The sequence below is a fragment of the Watersipora subatra genome, chromosome 4, assembly GCF_963576615.1.
Source record: "Watersipora subatra chromosome 4, tzWatSuba1.1, whole genome shotgun sequence".
Classification (NCBI taxonomy): Eukaryota; Metazoa; Bryozoa; class Gymnolaemata; order Cheilostomatida; family Watersiporidae; genus Watersipora; species Watersipora subatra.
Window position 1 is genome coordinate 553,754 of NC_088711.1, and position 23,844 is coordinate 577,597.

Genomic DNA, 23,844 nt, shown 5'->3' on the forward strand with positions numbered 1-23,844 from the left:
TTTGTATTTGTTTTGTTGTACTATTTGTTGTCTGTTGTTCATTTCATTAAATGTAATCAGGTTTAGATCTGCTCTTACCAATACCATTCCGCAAGGAAGAGGTTGTGCTGTTCGATTCCTATAAACTTTCAAATGCGACACGCACAAAGATTAAGGACAAAATAAAACACAGGCAGGAAGAAGTGCAAGCCCTTTAGGCACTGGATATATTGCCAACAAAGTATAGCATTAAATAAAAAAAGCTTGAAAATAAATTACTATAAATTTGGGGAAAGACTACGAGAAAAAAATATTTATCTGCACAGAAACAGTTAACCAGCTACACACTTTCCGATAAGTATAACAGAGACTACACTATCTGGAGATGTTATAACCAGAGTTTCTTCCCAATGACCCCAGCAATCTCCTCGGAATTGCACCTTTACCATACCTCTATGCTTAGACCTGTAAAGCAAAGGGTTCTTGTCAGATGGTTAGTCAGAGATGACAGTGACTGCAACAACTATTGACTGTATGTTTCAATAGCTATATACCCCTACCTTAACAAAGTATTCCTTGATTTACATCTAAATGGAGTGTGAAGTCGAGGAAATTTCACCTACAAAATAAAATTCACATAAAGACGGGTCTACGTAAGCTAAGCTTTTGTTGAAAGCATTTATAGGAGTAACGAAAGCGCATTGACTAGTTTGAGTTCAAATCAAAAATAACCTTAGTGACGAAATGTTGAAAGTTGCGCAACCCGCAATAATGACATAAAGACCAATAGAGTTCTTGAGTGTGAGGCTTTATTGTTTAATATTAAAGCACCTAAAATTGTACTAGAATAAGAAGGCAACTATTTAACTGATGTTTAGAAATCTAAAAACAGTCTATAAAAGCATCGGATATCGACAACACTGCAACTTGGTGTCCATGTGGGACTGTTGATTAATTATAAAATTACTTGAATGTAACATTACTAGTCGCATAAAGGAAGCTAGCTCTCTGCACACAACCGCGGTCATTCGCGATTTTAAAATTTGCTTTTTTAAAAGTGAACCGGGCTTTGTGAAATAGAGACCTAGTTCTTGACAAAACATTTTAGCACCAACCTCTATATCAGTCGATGAGACATTTCTGAGACTAATGGTCAGTTCCTGGACCTCACCTGGTGTACTGGTTAGAAATGTGAGAGATCGGGTAGAGACAATGAGGCTGAAATAGAAATAACTACATGATGCAGAATAATCAGTCTGGGAAATCATGCAAAGATTGTAAACCTCAGGGTTGGGTAAAATTGCTAAAAAATGCGACTTTCACATCTCTGGCTTATGATTCAAGAATTCAAAATGATCACAAACCAAGCAGAAAACTTTCGGGAACTTAGAAATGATGTATTTCTAAACTAGAATTTTTAGAGATCCTCAAGAAGAATTGAAAGAAAATTAGAAGAGTCAAGGATCTGATAATAACAGTAGATCTGAATTGGACTTATTCAAACTATGACGCATAAAATAACGCTACCGTAAAACCTGTGTTTGAACGTCACCTTCATTTGAGCGCCACTATGGGACAAGGGTTGAAAAATAGAGGGCCACCCTTTAAATGAACGCCTCTTCTATTTGAACGCCACTTCTATTTGACGACCACGATTTGCCATTTTGGACTTTACATACCATAATAGCATTTAAAGCTAAAACTAGTTTTGGCTTTAAAATAGTAAACCAATCATTTTGGTGAGCCTTGCACCACAAGCTTTAGCTACTGCCATTAACATAACCCCCCAAATCATCCGTTTGTAGTTATAAATTAAATTTACTAGTAGTACGAAACACAGCTCTCCGCTCATTTAACATTTTAATGGACAACTATATCAGGAAACCATCAAACTGTGTCAGAAAGCTTATTTTATCTGTCAGTTAGCAGTAACTATTTGAATAGTGTAAAACTCTCTGTATTACTCAATAAGTGTGAAAACTAAGCAGGTACCTACAAGCCAGCAAAATGTTAAACACTTGTTTGGCTGATAAAGTTGTATTGAAAATGTGCAGGCAAACCACGATATTAAAGCCACCTACATAATTAATCATGCATTTATATAAATAAACGAATCATCTAGGGAAAAACAAATACACTGAAATGTTGACATCACTACAAGATCAAAAAGATTTCTCAAATTACTGATGCCTCTATTTTTTGCATCGAAAAGAACAAGCTTATAGTTGGCAATTATACGCTTTTAGCTCACACCAAGACTAGTAACAATGGCTTGTTTCATTCTGCTGGTGCTCACATCAGGCTAGTAACAATGGCCTGTTTCATTTTGCTGGTGCTCACATCAGGCTAGTTACAATGGCTTGTTTCATTCTGTTGGTGCTCACACCAAGACTAGTAACAATGGCTTGTTTCATTCTGCTGGTGCTCACACCAAGACTAGTAACAATGGCCTGTTTCATTCTGCTGGTGCTCACACCAAGGCAAGTAACAATGGCCTGTTTCATTCTGTTGGTGCCCACACCAAGACTAGTAACAATGGCCTGTTTCATTCTGCTGGTGTTCACATCAGGCTAGTTACAATGGCTTGTTTCATTCTGCTGGTGCTCACACCAAGGCAAGTAACAATGGCCTGTTTCATTCTGCGGATGCTCACACCGAGGCTAGTAACAATGGCCTGTTTCATTCTGTTGGTGCTCACACCAAGACTAGTTACAATGGCTTGTTTCATTCTGCTGGTGCTCACACCAAGACTAGTAACCATGGCTTGTTTCATTCTGCTGGTGCTCACACCAAGGCTAGTAACAATGGCCTGTTTCATTCTGTTGGTGTTCACACCAAGGCTAGTAACAATGGCCTGTTTCATTATGCTGGTGCTCACACCAAGACTAGTTACAATGGCTTGTTTCATTCTGCTGGTGCTGACACCGAGGCTAGTAACCATGGCTTGTTTCATTCTGTTGGTGTTCACACCAAAGCTAGTAACATTGGCCTGTTTCATTATGCTGGTGCTCACACCAAGACTAGTTACAATGGCTTGTTTCATTCTGCTGGTGCTCACACCAAGACTAGTAACCATGGCTTGTTTCATTCTGCTGGTGCTCACACCAAGGCTAGTAACAATGGCCTGTTTCATTCTGTTGGTGTTCACACCAAGGCTAGTAACAATGGCCTGTTTCATTATGCTGGTGCTCACACCAAGACTAGTTACAATGGCATGTTTCATTCTGCTGGTGCTCACACCAAGACTAGTTACAATGGCTTGTTTCATTTTGCTGGTGTTCACACCAAGGCTAGTAACAATGGCATGTTTCATTATGCTGGTACTCACACCAAGGCTAGTAACGTCATCACGAGTGACTGACTACTACAAATTCTCCCATCGACATTATTTTACAATCATTGGGACGATGTCACCATTTTGCAATAATTAAGTGATTGTGTATCGGCTAATACCGATACACATGGTATAATACCGATGGCCATTTTCGACGATCCTTTTTCATTTCGTATCTGCTTGAAGTGAAAGGAATGTTCGCGATGGCAGCTTTACTGATTTTGGTACATGTAACTTTCCCGATTGCAAAAACTGTGTCTGTACTAATATAATTAGCCAATGAGATACAAATCAACCTAAACGCACGACAAAATGATGAGCATAAAGCCCATGCCATCAATGGCATGTTTTAACACATCAGTGTGTCTGTATCAGCGTGACACATGTAAACAATAAAAACCAATCAGTCACCATAAACCTGTACATGAAGTAAAACATAGAACTTATATTAGACGTTGAAGATCAGAGAGTGAAGCAATAGATTGGTTTTACTTGATAAACTTATAGCAACCGTCCAAACAAATGCAGTTTCTCAACAAATGACTAATGCGCCCTTTAAGGTATCTCAAATGCGCTACTAAAACTTGGAACAGTGAATAGTGCAATGTACTAGCAATCTATCTATTCAGGATTGAAGTGATTTGACACAGTAAAAAGGTCAGCAGCAAATATTTTTTCAATCATTTCCATTTCCATTTATGTTCAAAGCATCAATTATTCTTATTGGCTGTTATGTAATGAATTTCGATAATCAAGTCCAAAGGTGAAACAAACATCTCATTACATTAATGAATTGCGTGACCATTTGCATAGCAATTTTCGGTGATCTAGCGAAAAGCAATTACTTCTCTGAATTGTCTCGCACAAGCACTCCTGAAGACGTTTTGCTTCTTGACTAGCTCGAGAACAAGGACAAACCTGGCAGTAGGTCCAGGAAGGGCATGAGATACTCCTCTCACAGGAGTATGCAATTGCGTAGTGGAAATGACTGCTGAGGGTTTCTTAGGGTCGGCGTAAATATTGATAAGAAGTGACTTGAGGTTGCGCTTGAATAAAGTTACGTTGCCAGCATCCATGGGAATATCCATCTCTGTAAACAATGCAAACAAAAATATAGCACGATCGCATTGCAGAGTTTATTTTTTGGAGAGCATCAACTATACATCCGTGAAGCTACTGATGAAAAAGACCCAGTCTGAGACAGAAAGGCTATCAGTATCATTCAGATGTCTTGCAACAAGAAACCTCCCTGTTTTAAATTCCATCGCTGTAAAATTCCCCCTTTCATATCCTAGAGTAATGAAGGGAAGAAACAGCTGCTAACCATTTGTAATGCACCCATGACTATCATATAGATGACATACCCAACTCTGCAGTGCCTTCTAGGGAAGGGACAAGGAAAGGGTTGAGTACGCTGTCAGCCAATGCTGGCTTTAAAGCAAGTTGTCTACAAAGAACAGATAGCGCTGATAGTTCATGCCACACTATTGGTAGTACTACCAACTATTTAGAGTACTACCACTATTGGTGTACTACCACTATTGGTAGTACTACCACTACTGGTAGTACTACCAACTAATTAGAGTACTACTACTACTGATAGTACTACCAACTATTTATAGTACTACCACTACTGATAGTACTACCACCACTGGTAGTACTATTAGTAGTGGTAGCGCAGGAATAATGTGTACCTTTGTAGAAGCTGGTTGAGTATATGATCTACGTATGAGATCTTAAGGGAAGCAATGATCTGTCTGCCTTCTTCACAAAGTACTTTCTCCCGCTCAGTTATCTGCATCTGTACCGTTAGTTTCTAAATGAGAAAACACAGAAGACAAGTTCTGTCAATATTCGTTTCCACCCAATTCAAAGCATTTTAGAACTATGTCAGGTGCTGAATTTACTCGACTAGTTAAAAAAGGTTCTATTTGGAGTGTTCAAATTCACCTATGCATTTATTAATGTTACACTACATACCTAATGGAGAGAGGGAGAGAGAGGGAGGGAGAGAGGGGGAGAGAGAGAGACAACATAACAAATATGTACTTAGACCAGAGAGCACAGTACACAGTTTTATTGTGCAGCGAGTCAACTTGTGCACAGAAATAGGCAAGTATAACTAACCTGGGCGTCTGCAGCAGCAATTAAAAGAGTTGAAGGAAGCACTTGTATCCGAGATGTTTCCAACAGCTCAGTACAAGAAGGCCCTAAAGCATGCCAGGGAAAAACAATTCAGCAAATGCAATAGCAATGCCATGTCATGATATTTATGGAGCAAAGATCGGCGATAAACCTACTAGCAGCTGCAGCGAGTGAGACGAAATGCAGCTGCTATGGATACATCTTAGGAGAAAGGTTAACACGACTTCAGTAAAATGTGTTCTACGGTTTATAAAAATCTACAACAAAATACCGAAGCATGTGTTTCTTTGAGTTTGCCACTCACTGATAACCACTAAAAATTAAATTACTTTGTAAGGTGAACCGAGTATTTTGCAATAATTTAACGATTCTAAAGAGACTACAGAAGTTCCTATTATTATGTATATATTCCACAATAAACTCACAAGCAAAAGGTATGCTGGAGTATGGCATAGTAAGAGATGAACAGGTTGAGTATCTAAGGGCAACCAATCAATAGGGTAACAGTCACATTTGAATCATGAGATGTTCACTGATAAAGTAATGTTCTCATTAACTGTTTAAGCTTTTGAATTCTGGTGTAAGCTCAACAGGCTTTGTCTTAGGCATATCCTGCATATTACAATCACCATCACCTGATTGTGTTGATGGGGCTGGGTTAGAACATCTGGAGTAATAGTACTGGAGTCGACTCACACTGGACTCACACTGCTTTAATATTGCCAGCTTATCAACTATTACTGTGTATAATGATATAGACTACACTAGAAAAATGGCTACTTCAACTGTATTCACAAAATAAACATCCTAAAATTTCTGCATGCGGCTCTCAAAGCACTACAGGTCAATTTTAACTTGGTTGCTTTCACAAGCAAAATTGGCAAATGAAGGACTCACCACTGTAGCACTGAGCGACAACACATCCTGTCCTATAGCCAATGTTCCTTAAAAAAAAATTCATCTGGCAAGAGTGACCAGTGTGTATATCAGGAGCAGAAATAGAGTAGATGCCTGGTGTGCTTGAACCGTCGAGAGAAGGCTCAATCAAGCACGGGCCCCCGTAGCCATATATAGGAATCTAAATGAACAGACCTGCTTTATAGTAACTACTATCAATAGACCTACTCTATAGTAACTACTATCAATAGACCTACTCTATAATAACTACTATCAATAGACCTACTCTATAGTAACTACTATCAATAGACCTACTCTATAGTAACTACTATCAATAGATCTACTCTATAGTAACTACTATCAATAGACCTACTCTATAATAACTACTATCAATAGACCTACTCTATAGTAACTACTATCAATAGACCTACTCTATAGTAACTACTATCAATAGACCTACTCTATAATAACTACTATCAATAGACCTACTCTATAGTAACTACTATCAATAGACCTACTCTATAGTAACTACTATCAATAGATCTACTCTATAGTAACTACTATCAATAGACCTACTCTATAGTAACTACTATCAATAGACCTACTCTATAATAACTACTATCAATAGATCTACTCTATAGTAACTACTATCAATAGACCTACTCTATAGTAACTACTATCAATAGACCTACTCTATAGTAACTACTATCAATAGATCTACTCTATAGTAACTACTATCAATAGACCTACTCTATAATAACTACTATCAATAGACCTACTCTATAATAACTACTATCAATAGACCTACTCTATAGTAACTACTATCAATAGATCTACTCTATAGTAACTACTATCAATAGATCTACTCTATAGTAACTACTATCAATAGACCTACTCTATAATAACTACTATCAATAGACCTACTCTATAATAACTACTATCAATAGACATACTCTATAATAACTACTATCAATAGATCTACTCTATAGTAACTACTATCAATAGACCTACTCTATAGTAACTACTATCAATAGATCTACTCTATAGTAACTACTATCAATAGACCTACTCTATAATAACTACTATCAATAGACATACTCTATAATAACTACTATCAATAGATCTACTCTATAGTAACTACTATCAATAGACCTACTCTATAATAACTACTATCAATAGATCTACTCTATAATAACTACTATCAATAGACATACTCTATAATAACTACTATCAATAGATCTACTCTATAGTAACTACTATCAATAGACCTACTCTATAATAACTACTATCAATAGACATACTCTATAATAACTACTATCAATAGATCTACTCTATAATAACTACTATCAATAGACATACTCTATAATAACTACTATCAATAGATCTACTCTATAGTAACTACTATCAATAGACCTACTCTATAATAACTACTATCAATAGACATACTCTATAATAACTACTATCAATAGATCTACTCTATAATAACTACTATCAATAGACCTACTCTATAATAACTACTATCAATAGATCTACTCTATAGTAACTACTATCAATAGACCTACTCTATAGTAACTACTATCAATAGATTTACTCTATAGTAACTACTATCAATAGATCTACTTTATAGTAACTACTATCAATAGACCTACTCTATAATATATACTATCAATAGACCTACTCTATAATAACTACTATCAATAGACCTACTCTATAATAACTACTATCAATAGATCTACTCTATAGTAACTACTATCAATAGATCTACTCTATAATAACTACTATTAATAGACCTACTCTATAGTAACTACTATCAATAGATCTACTCTATAGTAACTACTATCAATAGACCTACTCTATAGTAACTACTATCAATAGACCTACTCTATAGTAACTACTATCAATAGACCTACTCTATAATAACTACTATCAATAGACATACTCTATAATAACTACTATCAATAGATCTACTCTATAGTAACTACTATCAATAGACCTACTCTATAATAACTACTATCAATAGACATACTCTATAATAACTACTATCAATAGATCTACTCTATAATAACTACTATCAATAGACCTACTCTATAATAACTACTATCAATAGATCTACTCTATAGTAACTACTATCAATAGACCTACTCTATAGTAACTACTATCAATAGATTTACTCTATAGTAACTACTATCAATAGATCTACTTTATAGTAACTACTATCAATAGACCTACTCTATAATAACTACTATTAATAGACCTACTCTATAGTAACTACTATCAATAGATCTACTCTATAGTAACTACTATCAATAGATCTACTCTATAGTAACTACTATCAATAGATCTACTCTATAATAACTACTATTAATAGACCTACTCTATAGTAACTACTATCAATAGATCTACTCTATAGTAACTACTATCAATAGACCTACTCTATAGTAACTACTATCAATAGACCTACTCTATAGTAACTACTATCAATAGACCTACTCTATAGTAACTACTATCAATAGACCTACTCTATAATAACTACTATCAATAGACCTACTCTATAGTAACTACTATCAATAGACCTACTCTATAGTAACTACTATCAATAGATTTACTCTATAGTAACTACTATCAATAGATCTACTTTATAGTAACTACTATCAATAGACCTACTCTATAATATATACTATCAATAGACATACTCTATAGTAACTACTATCAATAGACCTACTCTATAATAACTACTATCAATAGACCTACTCTATAATAACTACTATCAATAGACCTACTCTATAGTAACTACTATCAATAGATCTACTTTATAGTAACTACTATCAATAGATCTACTCTATAGTAACTACTATCAATAGATCTACTCTATAATAACTACTATTAATAGACCTACTCTATAGTAACTACTATCAATAGACCTACTCTATAGTAACTAATATCAATAGACCTACTCTATAGTAACTACTATCAATAGACCTACTCTATAGTAACTACTATCAATAGACCTACTCTATAATAACTACTATTAATAGACCTACTCTATAGTAACTACTATCAATAGATCTACTCTATAGTAACTACTATCAATAGACCTACTCTATAGTAACTACTATCAATAGATCTACTCTATAGTAACTACTATCAATAGACCTACTCTATAGTAACTACTATCAATAATAAACTCACTCTGAATGTGATGCCCTTGGCTGAGCATTTCATCTTGAGCCTAGCCCGCACAAGGCCAACTTTTCGTGGCTCAAAAGCAATCCGAATATGAAATCTGTCTCTTTCAGACTCGCTAACAGGCATGATAACTTCTTTTGTCGAGTGTCTCCGCTCAACACCATCTATAAGGGTGGCTATTTGAAATTCCGCTTTGTCAATGTTCATCTCGAGTTTCACAGGTGTCTCATAGTAGTTGAGCATCTTCATAGTTACATAGCTAAAAAGAGTGATAATGCACATGAAGATCAATAGCAGAAGTGACAGAAGTATAGGGATCTACCTACAGCATTAGACGGTAGTCTGGAAAGCCTCGTAGCATCTACACCGAACCCGTAGAATCTACAATTGACCAGCTGATTCATAACAATTGCTTCCACTGCAATACAAAAAATAACTATTTTATGAAAAATTACTGACACAGCAGATATTTTGACCGTGTTTAAAAACACTCAGAGCTTAGTCAAATATTCCAACCAAACCAATTAACAGGATAAATGTCAAAATATTCTGATCAGAGAAATTGTCTATTAATCCTCAGCTGTGTGTTGCCCGTTGGAATTCAAAAGCCGTCCTGCCAAGCTTGGATGTATAAATACCAAAAGTAAAAACATGTTGACACGCATTATTCATGGCACCAAAGACAGTCCGATCCTCCTTGGCTGAACCACCACCAGTCAACTGAATGCACCACACATCGAAATGACTCTCGTGGCTCCTTCGACCCCAGACACAATGATGTTTTAATTAACGAGGGACAATAAAACCGGTGAGTAATAGGCAGAAAAGGCTGTTTAAGTTCTCTTACAATTAGAATGGCAAAGGAAAAAATAAACCGCAAGCTCGTTATAAGTTTATAATCTTGTGTCAGCAACAGCCTAAGATAAGGGGAAACCAATAAAATACTGAGAAATGTGTCTGAGTTACTGTACACGTAAGTGCAAACAATAGAAAGAACATGTATTATTAACCTTTCTGGCATCGAATCAAACAGCACCTAAAGTGTAATCATTTTTGGTAACATCTGGCACTTGTGTTATATTATTAAATTGAATGTGTAAATTATTGCTGTTAAAAGATTTAAATTCATTAAGTGGCATTTTAAAAGTATGAAACGATAATTATAAGTAATTTTCATGAAAAATAAAAAGTGAAGTGTTTTGGTAGAATTTTTATTTCAGTCGTACAAGTTCAACTTGCAAATGGTTATCAAGCAAAATTTAGTGATGACCAATGCTATGAAAATACCAGACAGAGTAGATAGGTATTGTACTTGTATTGTACTTGTATTGTACAGGTATTGTACTTGTATTGTACTTGTATTGTACTTGTATTGTACTTGTATTGTACTTGTATTGTACTTGTATTGTACTTGTATTGTACTTGTATTGTATTTGAGTTAATATAGTGGGAGTAAAAGCTTTTTATTTCTCCGTCTCGGCCAAGCTGCGCGAAGAGAAAGGTACATTGGAGTGAAGAGAGTACAGAGTTTCAAGTAGAGGCATGGGAACATAATAGTAATAAAAACATAATAATGATGAGAACATAATAATGATAAGAACATAATAATGATAAAAACATAGCAGTCTTTACACATGTGTGAGTAGAAATACTAGTATGACTAATATTGTATTTGATCAGTTTTAAACGTTGACTTGCAACAAAATTTACATTACAGTTATTTGGTATCAAAAGATTCACCATGTCTTATTCTGCTGTGTTGTAGGTTTAAAATATGTGGAAATGTGATTACAAGCTCTTAAAAGCTCAGAAACTAACAGTTAATCGCAGCCATCACAAAAACGCCGTAGATCGGAATTTCTTTATTTCGACGACGTACTCAAATATGGCGGTTATTGTTTTTGATCACGTGAAATTAAAGGCCAATAAAAGGCTCAATTTAAAACGTCTCATAGTACTAGTTTATGACAAACACTTCAGGTTCTACCGAAAATCCCGTATCAAATATAGATGCTCACTACGTTACAGTTTTGTTTCGGCTTGGTCTAATCATCTAGTCGTAATCTGATTATGTGACCCATGCTTCCTGCCAAATAGCGCAAACTACTTCTGCAGCATTTTGTGACTATCACATGTGACCAACAGGCTCGTCATGTTTATCAGAGGATGATATGCACTCCTTCGAGTTGAGGTTAAAAAATTAAATGAATTTTCACAGTAGATTTTGAGATATCAGGGCTCAAAGTGACAGCATTACAATGATGATGAAATAAACGCGTAAGAACAATAGACATGGTTTTATTGAATGCGCGAAGTATATTTGTGAAAATATGTAGACGAATGAGGTTGCATGAAAGTGTAAACGGAAGCCATTCTGTTCAGCTACATCCCATTTGAGCCGTTTTGGAAAGGGATTCCAATTTACGGCGTTTTCGTGATGGCTAAGATTAACTGTTCGTTTTTGAGCTTTTAAGAGCTTGTAATCACATTTTCACATATTTTGAACCTACAACACAGCAGAATAAGACATGCTGAACCTTTTGATACTAAATAATTGTAATGTGAATTTTGTTGCAAGTCAACCTTAAATGCTGTTGCGGTACTAATAATTATTATTTTGCATTTTGACTTATCTGAACTCTATAACACTGGAACTTATCTGCCGGACTCTATAACACTGCGAGGAAGCAGAGAAATGTTAAAATGTATAAAAAGGAGAAGATAGAATTTATCCAACTGATGGTCATGAGCTAAACACCAACCTCGTCTCATTGAGCTCCACCGCTGCAAACTTGATAACCTGCAGCGAAGACTTAAGCTTCATCTTACCATCTTCAACAAATGGAGGGGTGCGAGTGCTGTTTGATGTTGTGGCCATGTGCGGTGGAAGGGCAGAAGGAGCATCAACAATTCCTTCAACGTCTATAGAAAACCGCTTTCCATCCGGTTTAATGATAGTCTCGACCTTGCTGCAACAACAGCTGAAAATCTCATTTTTACAAAAGGTATCGCGAACATGAGGCCATGACAAGGAAGTTGACAACACGAGTTATGACAAGGAAGTACCTTATTATTGACTCTCGACACAGTCCCTTGGCACCGTGAGATCATCATGAGTTATAACAAGGAATTACCTTATTATTGACTCTCGACACAGTCCCTTGGCACCGTGAGAGATCATCATGAATTATGACAAGGAATTACCATATTATTGACTAGCACCCTCGGCACAGTCCCTTGGCACCGTGAGAGATCGTCATGAGTTATGACAAGGAATTACCATATTATTGACTAGCACATTCGGCACAGTCCCATGGCAATGTGAGAGATCGTCATGAGTTATGACAAGGAAATACGATATATTGACTAGCACCCTCGGCGCAGTCCCTTGGCAATGTGAGAGATCGTCATGAGTTACCAATATGCATTTAATTACCTCTTTCGCTACCAAATTAATTTCTTTACTGAGACACAATTACGTATACAATAAAACTTAATATTTGTCTGGGGCGCATATAAATTATCATAACTTTTGAACCAGTCAATAAAAAATATTTTGACTACAAATTAATCATCAAAAGATTTTACATTAGCTGATACCATGAAAACCTGATACCATGATACCATAGACCTATTAACTATACTTTAATAGTTAATAGTATAATAGTTAATAGTATAGTTAATAGTTCTATGGCTGATACCATGAAAAATACCCCAAATATGTTGCAGAATGAGAACGAACACTTTTTTGACCATTTTTGAAAAGACTGTGAGCATGTCCGAGTCAGGGCTATACCGAAGGCTATAGGCTATACCAAGGCCTAATGAAATGTTCATCAGTGCGAATAATTGCATGCCAAATATGGTTCTTTATTTCAGGTAAAGGCGTGTGATACTGACCAGGTGGAGCTTGCAGTGAAGTCCTTGACTTTGTGAGAGGCGAAGGTTAGTTGACAAGTGGAAAGCTGGCCAGGCTTGAGAAAGAGGAGGTTAGAAGAGACACTGAAATGCTCCGGGTTACTGAGTGACAGGCTAACCTGGATAGGCACGTCACCTCCATTACGCACAGGGATCTGTGTGCTAGCTTCACTGTGAAGGCCACAACGCATGGAGAAGGCCTGCAACACACCTTGTGGTTTAAGAGGATGTTTTACAGCAATATCGTACCGTTTGTCAACTCGCTAGAACAGCATCTAAACCAAAGCAATGTTTGTTACATACGTACATGGTATTTTGAAGGAATCTGAACACTGCCATATCCACACCTGCACACAGTGTCTATTGACAACAAAGCATCTCCAGTCATGGCAGACGATTGGTAAACAGAAATTTTTCCTTTCACCATCTCTGGAGATCCGTCTACCAATCAGAGTTTGAGCGTCTTCATCAGAGACATCAAACACAAACTTGCGTCGGAAAACAGAACTATTCTTACATCCCACAAAAACGCTTGTTTCAAGTCTGACACATCTATTTGACAGAATACCAAAGGAAGTTGAATCAACATTTTACTTGCGAAAAACTATAATTCAACCAAACAAATTTCATCACTACATCTAAATAAACTTTAACGGTTATAAATAAAATCACTCGATCAGAATGCGCCCTCTGTTAGCCCAGAGCCAGTTGTGCTCACTTCCTTTAGCTCGCAAGTTCTTCCTTTGGCTATTAGAAGATTTATCAAGAGATTTATGAAGAACTTATAAGTCGATCAGGAATAAAAACTTGAGTATTTTTGCTTACTAAGGTTTTTGAATCTTTTTGTATCTGGCACGTTGGTCATCACCAGTGTTAGACGGATGCAAGACGGGTGTAAAATATGTGTAAAAAAGTGGAAGGCACGTGTCAATTGTCACACCAAAAGACCTACACCAAACAGTTGTGAACAGGTAAGACATTCCAGATCACTGTAGGATACAATTTAGCTGCAAGCAACTACATGTCATGTCGTTTAACAGAGGGAGAATTGACACATGTTTAGACTTATGGTAATGCATTTAAATAGTCTATTTACGTTACTAAAAATGATGCATCCATCATTTGGATTATTTTGAGAGCCATAAATGCAGAAAAGTCTAAATGATAGTGAGTGACCTTGAATGATAGTGTGTGACCTTGAATGATAGTGAGTGACCTTGAATGATAGTGAGTGACCTTGAATGATAGTGAGTGACCTTGAATGATAGTGAGTGACCTTGAATGTATAATTGTATTGCGCAGTTTGTTTCTCGAAAGATGATGTCAATATAGACATCGACACACGTGATCTGCTCATAGCAACTAAAGCCTGGTTTCCATATCGATTGCGAGACTCCGGCGGTAGCTTGCGCAGCAAAATGCTTACGACGCTCGGCGGCATTTGTTCACATATAAAGCTGCATCGCTAAACATAATCGCGTAATCAAATAAAATTCTCGCTCGCCATTAGAGGTGGAACGAGACAGGTTTTTTAAGCTCGAGACGAGACTCGAGACACTGTCTTGTAAAAATTCGAGACTCGAGACACGAGACAGTAAAATAATGAGCATTTGGTGATGATTTCACAACACAAGTACTAGCTACTTGGTATATATAAAATTAATAAAACTCTTTTTAAATTGAATTTTCACCTGGTGTAAACGATTTAAATACAACATTTTAATAGTGATATGCATGTAGTTTTTGTAAACAAAAGTGACACAAACAGCTCTAAAATACCGAAGTTATATATTCTAAGAATTTTGAGCTTGATTGATCATAATTATTATAAACATATTGCTTTGTACATGTATATTTTACCATCTATTGAATAGTTCTTACTTTTTAATGTAATGTGTAATGAAACCGATAGCCGTCGCTCTACAAAGAAATACCGCAACTAAAAGAACACACGATAACACTTTCATTCTTATCGTTTCATTAATGTTAAGTTTTGTTTGTGTATTAGCTGTAGTATGTGAATTATATTTAAATTTTACTCATAAATTATATTAATTACTGTATACATGCACATGTATATTCTTATATTGAGCTAACAAAACGTCATTGTTAACCGAACACGGACTATGGTCGACACGGCCTTTCGTTCGTTTCTCCGTGTCCGGGCAAGTTTTACCCGCGATTGGTAGTATATACGTAAAAGAGGCCCGAATTTTATGAATGGCAGTTGGTGTTTAGACACGATACGATAAAATACAGACAATTTACCCGCAAAAGTGTTATTTATTAAATTGGATTATCCGAAGAGTAATTAGATACGACCCGGTATCTGTTTTAAGGACACAGAACCGAACTAAAAAATAACAGGGCCGTTGTCCGGACTACATGATTAGACTCAGTGGCCAACATAATAAGTAGCAACAGGTAGTAACGGACCGGGTATAACTTTAAAGGCAGTTGCCCGCAATCCATTACAATATATGGAGTTGTTGCTACCGCAAGAAGCCATGTTTTAACAACCGTGCGCAGGCACTTTAGTTCTATTTCCTGTCTCGAGTTTGGCAATAGTTAAGTCGAGACGAGACCGATACGAGACAGGTCGATACTCGAGACGTCTCGTGTCTCGTTCCACCTCTACTCGCCATGCCGTTTCTATAATGGTGACTTTCACTTGTACAGTGCATTTCGAGAAGATTTTGCCTGCGGCCTTTCACGAAATTTGAACAGCGCAAAATTATAGCGTTGCCGCCGGCAACTACCGGCGGTCCTCAGCGCGTAGGTTCCATTTCACCGCTAATAGCCTGCGGTGCTGTCGCCGGTGCTTTGCGACGTATATGGGAACCAGGCTTGAAGCATTGCTGTTCTAAAGCAGCCAGCAGTCAGGGTCAGGGGTCAAGACTCCAGGGTCTGCTTACATTTGCAATTGTGTAAGAGTGTAATAAAATTTGGAAGTTATGTAAAATTAGCCAATTTTAAATGCAGCGGATAAAATCAAGGAAGATGACAGAGATGGAATATTTACACAATGAAAACGTAGTTTTAAAAAGTGCAACATTTGGTGGCACTTTTTAAACTACTATGGTCCCCTGAACCAAAGTATAGAATCGTCTTTTGTGGACCAGGTTAACAAATGCACTGTTAACGTCAGCATTGAATCAGGGCATACAATAGCTGCATTGCCTGGGGTACACAACCACCAGCATAAGGCAGGGTATACAATCATCTCCACAGCCCCGAGTGCACAGTCATCAACAAGGACAAAGTATGCAACCGCCAGGGCACGCATCTGGTAGCATGATTCTGAGCAGACAATCAACGAAAGGTACAGGGTATCAAGGTGATCAGGTATCAGGCTTCAAAGAGTTCACTCCACTTTAACAAAAGAAAGTAAATAACTAATGGTTCTGTTTATAGAACACTTCAGCAGAGTTAGGTAGTTTATAGAATACTCCAGCAGAGTTAGGTTGTTTATAGGATAAATCAGCAGAGTTAGGTTGTTTATAGAATACTCCAGCAGAGTTAGGTTGTTTATAGGATACTTCTGCAGAGTTAGGTTGTTTATAGAATACTCCAACAGAGTTAGGTTGTTTATAGAATACTCCAGCAGAGTTACAGTAGGTTGTTTATAGGATAATGCAGCAGAGTTAAGTTGTTGATAGAATACTCCAGCAGAGTTAAGTTGTTTATAGAATACTCCAGCAGAGTTAGGTTGTTTATAGAATACTCCAGTAGAGTTAGGTAGTTTATAGAATACTCCAGCAGTTAGGTTGTTTATAGGATACCTCAGCAGAGTTAGGTTGTTTATAGAATACTCCAGCAGAGTTAGGTTGTTTATAGAATACTTCAGTAGAGTTAGGTTGTTCATAGAATACTCCAGCAGAGTTAGGTTGTTTATAGAATACTCCAGCAGAGTTAGGTTGTTTATAGAATACTCCAGCAGAGTTAGGTTGGTTATAGGATACTTCAGCAGAGTTAGGTTGTTTATAGGATAATTCAGCAGAGTTAAGTTGTTTATAGAATACTCCAGCAGAGTTAGGTTCAAGGATCATTTGTGCCAGTAGATGAATTAAACAAAGCTTTTTATAGCTTTGAATGCTTCTAGAAGAATGTAGTTCACCAACTCATAGCAACTTTCATTAGACTTTAAAGCAATATAGCTTCATGTGCTTGAAACTGCGCGTGAAGGAGTACATAGAATCAATCTAGATTTATTTAAAGGTTTAACGATGAAATCCTCGATATTATTCAGTTTTATTGATTGACTCCAATTGCAAGAGATGATAAAAGTTAGAGTACAGCGCATACGCATCCTAGCTATATAAGTGCCAAGAGCTTGCCTCTCTGCCATCATGACTATATATGACTAAACCTGAGCAAAGTTCGGTGGAAGGTGAATAAACGGTGGGTGAGTGGAGGAAAAAGGTGAGCAAGTAGGTTTAAGAAGCGATAGAGCAAGAATTGAAGACCATTGATAAGAGATATGTATATAGGCAAACCTTAAAGACCACTAATAAGATATATGTCTCTAGACTAACCTTGACCATGTCGGGTTGGAGCCTTAAAAGATAAAAACAGAGTCTGACTGTCACGGTGATCCAATGATCCAGAACTAGACAATGACACCCGCAGGCTACTTGGGTTACTCGGTGCCTGTGCAACAGTTGCATGGTCAGACAGTCGCTCCGTATCAAGCGTAAGATCAGCTCGTCCATCACTATCCTGAATATAAGGACATTATATGTGTATCACAGAGTGTATAGTAGTAATGGGAGTACAGAAGTAAATTGTATAGTAGTAAGTAAAGTACAGAGTTAGAGTGGACAGTAGTAAGGATAGTACAGAGTTAGAGTGTATAATAGTAAGTAGAGTACAGGGTTAGAGTGTATAGTAGTAAGGAGAGTACAGGGTTAGAGTGTATAATAGTAAGGAGAGTACAAGGTTAGGGTGTATAATAGTAAGTAGAGTACATGGTTAGAGTGTATAATAGTAAGTAGAGTACAGGGTTAGAGTGTATAGTAGTAAGGAGAGTACAAGGTTAGAGTGTATAATAGTAAGTAGAGTACAGGGTTAGAGTGTATAATAGTAAGTAGAGTACAGGGTTAGAGTGTATAATAGTAAGTAGAGTACAGGGTTACAGTGTATAGTAGTAAGTAGAGTACAGGGTTAGAGTGTATAATAGTAAGTAGAGTACAGGGTTAGAGTGTATAATAGTAAGTAGAGTGCAGGGTTAGAGTGTATAATAGCAAGTAGAGTACAGAGTTAGAGTGTATAATAGTAAGTAGAGTACAGAGTTAGAGTGTATAATAGTAAGAAGAGTACAGAGTTAGAGTGTATAATAGTAAGTAGAGTACAGGGTTAGAGTGTATAATAGTAAGTAGAGTACAGGGTTAGAGTGTATAATAGTAAGTAGAGTACAGAGTTAGAGTGTATAATAATAAGTAGAGTACAGAGTTAGAGTGTATAATAGTAAGTAGAGTACAGAGTTAGAATGTATAATAGTAAGTAGAGTACAGGGTTAGAGTGTATAGTAGTAAGTAGAGTACAGAGTTAGAGTGTATAATAGTAAGTAGAGTACAGAGTTAGAGTGTATAATAATAAGTAGAGTACGGAGTTACAGTGTATAATAGTAAGTAGAGTACAGGGTGAGAATGTATAATAGTAAGTAGAGTACAGGGTTAGAGTGTATAGTAGTAAGTAGAGTACAGGGTTAGAGTGTATAATAGTAAGTGGAGTACAGGGTTAGAGTGTATAGTAGTAAGGAGAGTACAGGGTTAGAGTGTATAATAGTAAGGAGAGTACAAGGTTAGAGTGTATAATAGTAAGTAGAGTACAGGGTTAGAGTGTATAATAGTAAGTAGAGTACAGGGTTAGAGTGTATAGTAGTAAGGAGAGTACAAGGTTAGAGTGTATAATAGTAAGTAGAGTACAGGGTTAGAGTGTATAATAGTAAGTAGAGTACAGGGTTAGAGTGTATAATAGTAAGTAGAGTACAGGGTTAGAGTGTATAATAGCAAGTAGAGTACAGAGTTAGAGTGTATAATAGTAAGTAGAGTACAGGGTTAGAGTGTATAATAGTAAGTAGAGTACAGGGTTAGAGTGTATAGTAGTAAGTAGAGTACAGAGTTAGAGTGTATAATAGTAAGTAGAGTACAGGGTTAGAGTGTATAATAGTAAGTAGAGTACAGGGTTAGAGTGTATAGTAGTAAGGAGAGTACAGGGTTAGAGTGTATAATAGTAAGTAGAGTACAGGGTTAGAGTGTATAATAGTAAGGAGAGTACAGGGTTAGAGTGTATAATAATAAGTAGAGTACGGAGTTAGAGTGTATAATAGTAAGTAGAGTACAGAGTTAGAGTGTATAGTAGTAAGTAGAGTACAGAGTTAGAGTGTATAATAGTAAGTAGAGTAGAGAGTTAGAGTGTATAATAGTAAGTAGAGTACAGGGTTAGAGTGTATAGTAGTAAGTAGCGTACAGGGTTAGAGTGTATAATAGTAAAGAGAGTACAGAGTTAGAGTGTATAATAGTAAGTAGGGTACAGGGTTAGAGTGTAGAATAGTAACAATTCAGGAGTGGAAGTGATAGGCAGGAAGTTCAAAGTTCAAAAGGCAGGAAAAGCAAGTTAACTGAAGGTATACCTGTGTGACTTTCAGCAGCAGAGACGCAGTGACTGGGGATCTGTTAATCAGGCTGAATGTCATGTTATAAGTAGATCCATAGGGTACGACTCCAAAGTCAAGGACGTTATCCACATTGTCTAGAATCTAAAGAAGAAATATATCCGTGGTAATATCATAATATATCTGTGAACTTAGCAATGGTTGCTAGTATATTCATGATAGCCTTTGACTAACTCTATTTATAAATCATGTTCTTTTTCGTTGAGTAGAAACTGTCTGATTATAAAAAATATCCTATTTTAGTGTTACCTGCCCTGAAAAACCTCCACATGAGCTGCGGCATAAAACCATCAGCATGAATCAGGGCATACAATAGCTGTGTTGTCTGGGGTATACAATCATCAGCATAAGGCAGGGTATACAATCATCCACACAGGCCAAAGTACACAGTCATCGGCATGGACAAGGCATGCAACTGTGTGTGTACACAAAGGCACACATCTGTCAGCGTGGTTTTGACAGACAATCACTGTATGGCACAGGATATCAAGGTGATCACTGTATGGCACAGGGTATCAAGGTGATCACTGTATGGCACAGGGTATCAAGGATCACTGTATGGCACAGGGTATCAAGGTGATCACTGTATGGCACAGGGTATCAAGGATCACTGTATGGCACAGGGTATCAAGGTGATCACTGTATGGCACAGGATATCAAGGTGATCAGGTGATCAAATGTCAAGCTTCAAGGACTTAAATCAGCTTCAACCAAAGAATGTGTCTAAAATAGGTTCTTCATTCACTCACTCGATTCACTCACTCGATTCACTCACTCGATTCACTCACTCGATTCACTCACTCGATTCACTCACTCGATTCACTCACTCATTCAATTGACTCACTCGCGGCTGTTTCATGAAACTGTTAGCCTATTAAAAACACAAAATTATGGGACTTGAAGCATTATGAAACTTATTAGAACCTTTCATAGACTGAGCATTTTTATTAGATTTTAAAAACAAAAAGTGCTCTGCAAAAAATAATTAGTAAAAGCAGTTTACCAGGCCAAGTCTAAAAATAATACAAGAAAGAAGCATCAAAACAAGTTAGCATTTCCTTGGTCCATAGTCCCTATGCAGAGTTAGTTATTCAAGGTAACAAGTTCACAATCTCTTGGTCACTAGTGATTATGCAGAGTTAGTTATTCAGAGAAACAAGTTCACAGTTCCTTGTTCATTAGTCCCTATGCAGAATTGGTTATTCAAGGAGACAAGGTCACAGTTCCTTAGTCATTAGTCCCTATGCAGGGTTAGTTACTCAAGGAAGCAAATTAACATTTCCTTGGTCATCAGGTCACTATGCAGAGAAATAAGGGATTCCAAACATACCTCTATAACTGGCTCAGCAAAATCGACAGAGATGAGCATGCGCACAGATTCAAATTCATCTCCTTTAACATGGAGAGTGAGTGAGAGCTCATGAGTACCTGCAATGGCTGTACATATCCAAACCTTGAAAAGATAAAAAAACAAACCTTGACTCTACGAGCAGCTCGTATGTACCAGTATCTAGAGCGTGTAAAAGTCAACTACGAGCTAACATGAGTTTAGTCCTATAGTAAAGGAGTTGAGAGAAGAAAAACCACAAGGGGATGAGGTGTGTTACAGAGAGAGAAAGACAAAAGAAGCAGTATGTTATAAAAGGTAAGTTATAAGTTTGCAATAGATGAAAAGATACGCTATCGGCAAAAGATAGATGCTCTACTCACAGGAATAGTGTCACTCCTAAGAGGTTTTATCAAACTATCCGCTTGTTTGAAAAAGATAACCTCAGTTTTTGATGTCTTGCCATTGATTTTATGCCCATCAACAGATGCAAGCACCTGCAGCCACCTACAACATAGCATTAGAGATTATATACTGTAGCAAAGTTTGCTTCTACTGTACCATTCTTGGGTAGTCTGATATAGAAGACTTGTAAAGAGATATTGAGTTGTCTCATATAGAAGACTTGTAAAGAGATATTGAGTAGTCTCATATAGAAGACTTGTAAAGAGATATTGAGTTGTCTCATATAGAAGACTTGTAAAGAGATATTGAGTAGTCTCATATAGAAGACTTGTAAAGAGATATTGAGTTGTCTCATATAGAAGACTTATAAAGAGATATTGAGTAGTCTCATATAGAAGACTTGTAAAGAGATATTGAGTTGTCTCATATAGAAGACTTGTAAAGAGATATTGAGTAGTCTCATATAGAAGACTTGTAAAGAGATATTGAGTAGTCTCATATAGAAGACTCGTAAAGAGATATTGAGTAGTTTCATATAGAAGACTTGTAAAGAGATATTGAGTTGTCTCATATAAAAGACTTGTAAAGAGATATTGAGTTGTCTCATATAGAAGACTTGCAAAGAGATATTGAGTTGTCTCATATAGAAGACTTGTTGAGAGATAGGTAGTATAGGCAGTGTAAAATCCGAGAAAGTGAGATAGGTTTAATAACGAAAGCGGAAGTTGTTTACGTTGTTGCCTAGATGGCGCCATATTGACTTACCTAAATGACAACTTCTAAGAAACTAATGATACGGAAATTTATTGGCAGTTTGTGAGCGTGCCATTATATCGTTTGCTAGTCAATCGCTCAAGTGTGTTTAGGCACACGCTAGCGATATTTCCGCCCTCATAACGCTTGCGATAAAATTGTCTAGTGTGTTTGGACCTTAAAGAATAGAGAAAGCATAATATTATTATGCTTTATTATTTATCTTGAGGTGTTGACTGATGTTCTAAAAAAAGAATCAAAGAGATTGACCAACCAGAAGCTGAGATATAGCCAGCCAAACACAGGTCTACCAAAAGACAATTGTTTTGGTAATCCTCATATTAGCATCAATATATGATGTATGAAATCGACTTGTGTGCCATTGGTCAATGAAGCCAACTAATGCGCTCTCCTATAACAATCACGGCGTTTTAATTGATTTAATCCCTGGAAGTATAGAACAATCAAATTGGGCCTAACAATCATTGCTCTGAGAATTCCGAACCAGTCCCTCTGACGTGTAGATTAGTTTTAGCATGAAATAATTACACGCATCTATTATTTCGCTATCTTGCTAGTTCAGCTCAGTTTTGTTGTTCTCCCACTTAGCTGCCCTATTCAGGCTCATCTTTAGCGCTGTTCAGATTTTTTTCATCTATAGCTAATAAATAGAATCAATTAAATCAATCAATCTCGGTTATCATTTGGAATTTTCTACAAATTATATTAGGTACATCTTTTATTCTATACACAGTTATATTATTATTTTGTATAATATGCATTATGATTATTATATTAATCATAAAAAATAATCATAGATAAGATAATAGATAAATAGAAGAATCAAATCAAAAGTTATCGTTTTCTATTCTTACAGCAAGAGCAGCACGGTCAAGTTATTTTTTTTAAAATTATGGCTGTAGTGAACTTACAGTCTGTTAATAGTGACGATAATCATGCAAATCAACTGAATGCTGCAGTAGGTACACAGTAGAAAGATGATGCATAAACAAAAAATCACATTCCCATTTCTTATTCTAAACAAACTGCAAATCGCGGATATCGCATAATATAGACTATACACGCGCCGTTCGTTGAACAGAGGATCTTCGGGGCATATCCTTGAAGATCGAGTTAAAATTTGAGGCACAATAGTGAAAATCTGCTCTTCTGTTTTGAAAAATCATGGCAAGGGGTTGTGGGCAAATGCCTTTACCACACAAT

At 36.6% G+C, this 23,844-nt stretch overlaps 1 protein-coding gene across 1 annotated transcript; it reads right to left on the reverse strand.

Moving 5' to 3' along the window:
• Positions 1-183: 183 nt before the first annotated feature.
• Positions 184-21,965, reverse strand: LOC137394584 (centrosomal protein of 192 kDa-like). Its single transcript, XM_068081316.1, has 16 exons — positions 21,846-21,965; positions 21,466-21,588; positions 20,094-20,219; positions 17,995-18,178; positions 13,767-13,900; positions 13,442-13,659; positions 12,304-12,510; positions 9,545-9,800; positions 6,356-6,536; positions 5,441-5,523; positions 5,008-5,129; positions 4,678-4,760; positions 4,232-4,403; positions 1,095-1,197; positions 540-598; positions 184-444 (listed from the first exon to the last, which is right to left on the reverse strand). The coding sequence occupies exons 2-16, from the start codon at positions 21,502-21,504 to the stop codon at positions 312-314; spliced, it is 2,100 nt and encodes a 699-aa protein (XP_067937417.1). The 5' UTR covers positions 21,505-21,588; positions 21,846-21,965; the 3' UTR covers positions 184-311.
• Positions 21,966-23,844: the final 1,879 nt, after the last annotated feature.